Source organism: Sinocyclocheilus rhinocerous, unplaced genomic scaffold (assembly GCF_001515625.1).
Source record: "Sinocyclocheilus rhinocerous isolate Xijiao unplaced genomic scaffold, SAMN03320098_v1.1 scaffold303, whole genome shotgun sequence".
In the NCBI taxonomy this organism is placed as follows: Eukaryota; Metazoa; Chordata; class Actinopteri; order Cypriniformes; family Cyprinidae; genus Sinocyclocheilus; species Sinocyclocheilus rhinocerous.
Window position 1 is genome coordinate 54,038 of NW_015656152.1, and position 8,416 is coordinate 62,453.

Sequence of the window (8,416 nt, forward strand, 5' to 3'; positions counted from 1 at the left end):
ATATATATATTATATAACCATCCATTTTGGCATAAAACTAACTGGGAGGTTGTTCAGTCTTTGTACCAAATGTTGCCCATATTTCTGTTACTCATTGTAATGTGAAATAAAAACACATCTAGAAACCACAACATGCAAAAGTGTGTAGGCGAATTTATTATAGAAATGAATGGAAACCATAATGCTCACTTTTACATAAACCAGTAGCACAGGAGGTGTTTTCCAGTATGTGTTCGTCTAGATATTGTCTTCCATTTTTACCAGCTAATGAAATCCAGCAGATGATGAGACATTTTGGAACAGCACAAGACATGACTGACCTGCGACAGACATTGTGAGTTTGAATACAAGCAGCTAGTTCAGTTCCCTTTAATTGACCTACATACAGGTGCATCTCAATAAATTAGAATGTCGTGGAAAAGTTCATTTATTTCAGTAATTCAACTCAAATTGTGAAACTCGTGTATTAAATAAATTCAATGCACACAGACTAAAGTAGTTTAAGTCTTTGGTTCTTTTAATTGTGATGATTTTGGCTCACATTTAACAAATAGTGAATTGGTGGGTTTTTGTTAAATGTGAGCCAAAATCATCACAATTAAAAGAACCAAAGACTTAAACTACTTCAGTCTGTGTGCATTGAATTTATTTAATACACGAGTTTCACAATTTGAGTTGAATTACTGAAATAAATGAACTTTCCACGTCATTCTAATTTATTGAGATGCACCTGTATATGTCAATCCAATTATATTTCTTTGTATTTGTCAAAACCTACAGACAGGAGAAACAGCAGAAGGTCAATCAGCTTGCTAAAGTGACAGACAAATGCATGAAAGATTACAGTGCTTTACCTGTGACCACAGAACAGGTACAGCGTCCCCACTGTCCCACCGCATCACCTCATATACATACAATATTTCCCGTGACAGCACTTAAATAGATTTAAGCAAATATGAATTATATGATGGAACATTCAACATCCAGAACTTTCTGATTTAGAAATAAATAAAAGGCATTATTTAACTTAAAGGGATAGTTCTCTCAAAATGTAAAGTTGAGTTATAATTTGCTTATCCTCATCGTTCCAAACTTTATTTAATCTGTGGAACACAAAAGAAGATATTTTGAAGACTGTTGGTAACCAAACAGTTCTGTTTAACATTGTGTTCCAGTGGTAACCAAACTTTCAGTTTTGGGTTAACAACTATCCCTTAAACAGTCCTGCTCAGATGTGACGTTCCTCTTTTCTCACACAGAGGCAAAGAAAAATCCAGCGAGAACGTCTCATCACTGAATTCTCCAATGCGCTGGCCCTTTTCCAGAAAGCTCAGCGAGAGGTAGCAAAGAAAGAGAAGGAGTTTGTGGCGCGTGTCCGAGCGAGCTCGAGAATTTCAGTATGTTTCATCTGTTACATTTGTGCTTAAAGAATTACATTAATAAATTTATATTATCCACCCAACTGAAGGTTAAATCCCAAGACCATTTATACAGACACTAATATCTAACGTGAAAGTGCCAGTTTCTATAGTCCATCTTTTTGATAGTTATACAATGTTATTTTAGTATCATTTATTTACTATTATAGTTTTTGTTAATATTTTGAATTACATTTTATTTTTATATTTTCAGTTTTCAATTTAATATACAAGTTTTAGTCATTTTGTTGTGTCTGTTTGGGTTAGTTTAGTACTTCAAGTTAAACTAAACGAAAAGGAGAAATGTTGTCGTGGCAACTAGCTGAAATAAAATAAGTTTAAGGGTGTTTTTTTTGGTACTTTTTAGTATTTACTGTATTTCAGTTTGTTTTATTTCAAGTAACTTTTTTTATAGTTTTAGATTTAGTTAGCTATAATAACCCTGGTTATACATACTACTTAAAAAGCCACATATGTCACAAGATAGGATGCATCTAATGTTTGTTTAAAGAGCATGATTGTGAATAACAACTTTGTCGCAGTACTGCAGATGATAGTTTGTTTAAAGTATAATGGTGTTTTTTGTGAGTAATAAAAGTGGCATATTGGCACACATTATTAAGGTTTTCTATACGTTTTCCTCACAGTCTTCTATCTGTCCCCAGGGTGGTGATATAGATGATGGATTTGGAGGATTTCCATCACCCTTTCAAAGGTTAGACACTTTAATATTATTTGTCATATTTATGCATAAAAATTGGAATGTGTGTCTCCAACTGTCTGCTTCTGTGTGTTTTTTCAGTGAGATTCATGCTCAAGATCAGAGATATGAGGAGACCATCACAGAAGAAGATCTGCAGCTCATTCAGGAGAGAGAATCAGCAATCAGACAGCTGGAGGTGAGACGCGTTCAAACACAGAGACAACAAAGAAGAACTAATTGATAAGCATTGTGCTTATGTAATGTACTGCTATTTGAATGGTTGGTTTTGCTGCACAAACTTTAGGGTTGTGTAAAACATACTCTCTTGTTTTTCAGTCGGACATCACAGACATTAATGAAATCTTCAGAGATCTGGGCATGATGGTGCATGAACAGGGAGACATGATTGGTAAGATCAGAGAGGCATAGCTAGATTTTTACACTTCCTTAATAAAATTGAGTGGCAACCATGCAGAACTCTCTGCGACGTTGTTTGGGAGGTTATCAGTGCATTGCCATTCTAAATGGCTCAAGTCAAAATAGTTCATCCCAAAATCTCTATGATATTAGGCCTATGATATTATTGCTTTCTTTCAAATAGTGAGTCCAAATAAACAAAATGACTCGGTTCAGTTCACACACATTTGAGTTCAGAAAAAAGCATTCATATCATTAAACAACCCGAACTTTAATGTCAGACCACTGTTAGTTTGCACCAGAAGGTCTAATGTGCTCATGTGTCATTTTTTATTGTTGAAAATTAAACACATGGCTGTCTAATGAACCAAAATCTTGTGGACAGTAAACAAATCTCTGCTTCCGTCAAGGTTAGTGATATATCTGTATATGAACTGGTTGCTGCCTACAATTTAAGGAAATTGTTATTTTACAATTTGTTTTAAATATTAATATTTTGCTTTTTCCCTGTGTAATTGCAGCTAACACTGAGCTTGCAGAACACATCTGAGAGATTAAAAAGGCAGGCCTGGAGATTTCCTGTTAAAATAAAATTAAAAATAATTAAAAATAAAATAAATCTGTGTGGTTTTGTTTAGACTTGGCTCTGAGGGAGTGTCTGTTTAGTGATGAAACTCTTAGACAGGAAAGTGCAATTAAAGGTGTTAAAATGGAGAAGCAGATGCTGATAATGAAGACCTGCGAGGCTTCACACAACCCGGCTCAGTGGGACTGTTTGTTCAAGCACTAAACTTTTAATGATAAGACGGGAGCTATTAGTAAGCACACACTTGTGTTGTTTACATTTGTGATATTTCATCAAAATTACAAGAGTTTGCATCATTGCCTGTGCTGTCCACCAAAACTTTGACATGCATACCTGAATGAATGATGAAATATTGCTCACTAAAGCATTTTAAATGGAAATTAAATAATATCCAAGAGGACAATGCCTTATCCATGTTTTAAAAAATGAATAATATTTTTTAATGATAACAGAGTCAGAATATTTGGTTAGTTGTCAGTGCAAAACTGTAGAAAAGAATGTTTAACTGTGAAAGTCATTTCTCTGTTTATCTCCATCCCATCTTGCAGACAGTATAGAGGCCAATGTATCAAACGCAGACATCAGCGTGCAGACAGCCACACAACAGCTGGGCAGAGCAGCAAGTCACCAGGTACAGCTTATTTTTACTAATGACCAATCATTCACTCACCCTTACGTCATTTCAAACCCATATTACCTTATTCCTTCTGTGGAACACAAAACAAGAAACAGCCGAATGAATGTAGATGGAGATGGACACTGTCCAGCTCCAAAAAGGATGAAAAAGCACCATAAACGCACTATATTCCAAGTCCTCTTTAGTCATTCGCTAGCTTTGCATGAGAAATAGATGCAAATTTAAATTCTAATTTGCTTGTATGCTTCCCTTGTACTGGTGTGTTTGAGATGGTGTACTTTTACGGCCAACTTTTATGATGGTTTATTATATATTACAGCTCAAGTAAATTTGCATTAATGCGGTGATTTTTAATCACATTATTTTTTTTACGTTATATCGCTATTAAATTAAATATACAATGATTAATTAAATGTACTATTTTATTAACATGCTAAATTGACAACCCTTTTTTTATTATTATTATTATTATACTAGTGACTCATTTCTTCTCTTCACTGTAGACGTCATTCCGCAAGAAGATTTTCATCCTGATCGCTGTTCTGATTGTGTTGGCTGTCATTATTGGTTTGATTATCTGGGCTTCAGTCAAAAACTGAACTGACCATCAGATGTCCCACAGCATTTGCACTGGCATGTTTGTAATGAGTTATGGAGGTTTGTCACTAACTGAAGCTGTCCTGAGTTGCTTTCTAAATACAGTTAAGATATTATCACTAACAGAATATTTAATACAAGTTGAGATCTACGGACAGTATCTTTGGTGTGCAGTTCATTACCACAGAAACTTATTTTAACTCCATTTGTTAAAGCAAAAAAATCATTGAGTTATACATTCCACAGAGACTGTACATAGAGCGCTTAACTTGTGTTTAAAATTGTTTTAACATTGTTACTGTTAATAGATAATCATTCCAGCTTCATGCATCTTTCACCCATCTGGTTTGTTATAGAAGCTGCCATTTCTGATAGTAAAATAGCCTGAATATGAGATTTCAGTGGTTAAAAATGCATGGCACAAATGAATGTTTTTATCTCTTAACAGTCAGTATGAAGCTGCTGCTATAAAGGTGTATAAGTGCACTTCACTTTTAAGCTGCTCTCAAACAATTCAAACTGTATTTGAATTTGAGAGAGAGAGAATACACTACTAGTCAAAACATAATCAGTAAGTGTGGCTAAATTTTTGACTGGTAGTGTAGTTTCATATATATATATATATATATATATATATATATATATATATATACATATATATATACATATATAGATATCAGATCTAACAACTAAAAATGAAGCAAATTAAAACCTAATAAAAAAAAAATAAGTTGGATTCTACATATATGTGAATCTCAAGCATAAAACAAAAACTGTGGAAATTTTATGTATTATAAAAATATATGTGCAGTTTATTATATGACCCTAAAAAGTCTCTCATATCCAGGAAAATATATATAAACTTTTGTCTATCACTATGATGTTGTGTACAAATGTTATATGACCTAAAAAGAGTGCAAAGTGTTGAAGAGTTAATCGTTAAAGGGAAATAAATCAGGTTTACACAGCTCACATGTTGTGACAGGAAATAACCACTAGATGGAGACAATGTCAAAAGTGGAGTTGTATGTTAAGCTCAGCTCTTATGAGTCAGTTCACCTTTGACCTACTCACACACAGCTGAAAATGAGTAACAAATGCAAAATGCTTGCTAAAGGGCTGCCCAATTAATTTATTGTGTAGGCAGTAATTTATCTTCTTTTTGTAATTTGTTGTATTTGAAAAGCATTTTTTTTTCCATGATTTATTGCAGTTTTAAATGAAATTATGTAAATAATGTTGAATCACCCTTTTCCCAAAAACTGAAATGCTGCTGTGGAGATAAATAAAGAAAATACCGTTTTATATGAGGTTAATCCAGATGTGTTTGAAGTGAGAGAAACTCAATTTGTGTCCAGTCTGAGTATAGATTAATATTCAAAAAGAGACAATAAAATGTTTGATTTTCTGTATATTTGTGCCAGTTTCATGTCTTTTATATAATTTTTCTTCTCTACATTTACTCAAACTGCTTTGGATAAAAGTGCCAAATTTAGTATCCCAAATTTGACAAATATAAGATGAAAACTGTGAAAAATATCCTTCAGAAGATGGAAAGTACATATCTTTTTTTTTTTTCATTTAAAAGAGAAAAACAAAACACTTGTGTATTGAGTTTGAAATTCAAGATATAATGATGAAAGAATGAAAAATAAATAGTGATTGTGCAAAGATGAAGATGTAATTAACATGAACTCCCAGCAGAAGCACATTATTAAACATTTACTGATGAGGGGAGGAGACATTTGCGTATAAAAAATCAGCAAAGCATATTGTTTGCCAAAGTTGGTGTCATCCTGCTCACTGGGAACAATGCAAACCCTTTACACTGAGGACCGAATGAGACTGGACTCACTCTGGTGGAAATACAAATATTAGATTCAAATTCATTGTTGCTTTGTTCTATATACAAGAAGGAAGACTTGATGTCTCTCCAGAGTACTTCACACATCATGAATCTAACAGCAGTGAACCAAAGCGATGTCTGTCAGGAATATTGGTGTCCAGAGAGATCTGTTTCTTTATCTGTGTATGTGATTCTGTATGTGGCCGCAGCGGCTGTGTCTCTTCTGACCGTGTGTGGAAACCTGCTGGTCATCATCTCTGTTAGTCACTTCAAGCAGCTCCACACACCTGCGAACATCCTCATCCTCTCTTTGGCTGTGTGCGATCTCCTGGTTGGAGTTTTTGTGATGCCGTTTCACTTATCTTGGCTTATTGAGTCATGTTGGATTTCAGGATCAGTGATGTGTTCAGTTTTCAATTTTGTGACTTTTCAGGCGACAAGCGTGTCTGTTCACACTGTGGCTCTGATAGCAGTTGATCGGTTTTTGGCTTTAAGTTCTCCTTTCCTTTACTCTGAGAAGATCTCACCCACTGTTATCTGCATAGCAGCTTTATTTAACTGGTTGTTTTCACTCTTTTATAACTTCACTCTTCTTTACGTTAATGGAAATTTCGCTGATGTCACGTGTCCAGGAGAATGTCTTTATATCGTAGATGAGGTTTCATCCCTCATTGACCTCATAGTTGTGTTTCTTATGCCTTGTACACTTATTATAATATTATACACTCATGTTTTTGTCATTGCTAAGAAACATGCGACTGCTATAAGAGCCCTTCAGGTTCACAACAGAATGGAATCCTCCAAAAACAGAGTCCGTGACAAATCAGAGCGAAAAGCCGCATTGGCACTCGGGATTCTGGTCATTGTGTTTCTCCTGTGTTTACTGCCATATTATATTTTTTCTTTAACTAATTTCTTAAAAGATGACTCATTATCTAATGTTATCAACAGTGTTTTGATTCTCTTTTACCTTAATTCCTCCATCAATCCACTTATCTACGCTCTGTTGTACCCTTGGTTTAAGAAAAGTGTAAAGATAATTCTAACTCTTAAAGTATTGAACACCGACTCCTCTCTGATGAATGTCCTGTCATTAAGCTCTTAATGAAAAACAAACGTCTGTCCTTCGATTGTTTATGTTTTAGTATTTTATAATGTTCTTTTTCATCATTATTGTGCAGTAAAAATATGATTATTCATATATTTTGATGAATAAAACCAGGCATGTTATTCAAGAACCGCTTCCTCATTACATGCACAAAACAGCATTTATCAAAACTGAAACATTTGTTAAAAAAAAAAAAAACGTTTTCAACAGATCAGTAATATTTCCATAAATGTGATTAGACATCTATATAACTGTTTACATTTTTTTAGAATATTACAAAATTATTATTTATAAATTAAATTAATTATAATAAAAGATGAGTTTCATATGTTTCTTTGGTAAAAACATGCAATATAACTTTCAACTTTTATGTTTATCAGAGCAGTCTAATTATTGCTCTGAATATCTAATGAATGTCTATTTATTGTGGGGATGGATGAGTGTTTTAGGCCATCATCCTCATGGTAGAACAGTTTAGATGATGAGACATCTGTTCTAGGCCATAGCAGGGCTCGACATTAACGCTTGTCCGGGACAAGTGGATTTTGTGAAGGGGCAAGTGAAAGAGAATTTTACAAGTAACATTTGTGTAACACAATTGCAAATGTGACATTCTATACAACAGTAGTTCAATAAACAAGTAGGCCTAGTTAATATTAACTGACTTACATTTTAGACACATTATTTTCGCTAACAAAATAGTTCTAAGCAAAGCCACATCTCCGAGCAACACACAACAGTCTGAGTACGTTTACATGGACAACAATACTCCGATTTTAATACGATTAAGACAATACTCTGATTAAGAGTCTACCATGTAGGGTGAATTCGGGTAATCTGGGACACCTAAACTCCAGTGTGTTTATTTCCTGTTCTAACAAAATTTAGTCAACAGGACTTTTACTATTATTTTAGCATAGATGTCATGTCACTGAAATCACATGACTTCATTGGGGTGATTCCACAGAAAGGGGCGGGGCACTTGTCAATCAAGAAGCTCCCCTGGGAATTGCATGACAAGGTCAGTGACATAGGATTCTGACTAGATTAATGTTAAGGACATAAATCTGTCATAAATAATACAATGTTCCTAATTGTTGTCAA

The 8,416-nt window shown here is 34.1% G+C and overlaps 2 protein-coding genes across 2 annotated transcripts in view; both read left to right on the plus strand.

Annotated features, from left to right (window-relative positions):
• The window catches only part of LOC107719425 (syntaxin-7-like), a 6,186-nt gene extending 1,216 nt beyond the window's left edge, over window positions 1-4,970 (plus strand). The window contains exons 3-10 of the mRNA XM_016526836.1: window positions 265-334; window positions 781-871; window positions 1,260-1,397; window positions 2,084-2,133; window positions 2,221-2,317; window positions 2,458-2,530; window positions 3,673-3,755; window positions 4,265-4,970. Coding sequence (XP_016382322.1) covers window positions 265-334; window positions 781-871; window positions 1,260-1,397; window positions 2,084-2,133; window positions 2,221-2,317; window positions 2,458-2,530; window positions 3,673-3,755; window positions 4,265-4,360 — 698 coding nt within the window. The 3' untranslated portion in view covers window positions 4,361-4,970. The remainder of the gene's footprint in view (window positions 1-264; window positions 335-780; window positions 872-1,259; window positions 1,398-2,083; window positions 2,134-2,220; window positions 2,318-2,457; window positions 2,531-3,672; window positions 3,756-4,264) is intronic.
• Window positions 4,971-6,284: 1,314 nt separating this feature from the next.
• On the plus strand, window positions 6,285-7,314 carry LOC107719426 (trace amine-associated receptor 13c-like). Its single transcript, XM_016526837.1, has one exon. The coding sequence runs from the start codon at window positions 6,311-6,313 to the stop codon at window positions 7,307-7,309; it is 999 nt and encodes a 332-aa protein (XP_016382323.1). The 5' UTR covers window positions 6,285-6,310; the 3' UTR covers window positions 7,310-7,314.
• Window positions 7,315-8,416: the final 1,102 nt, after the last annotated feature.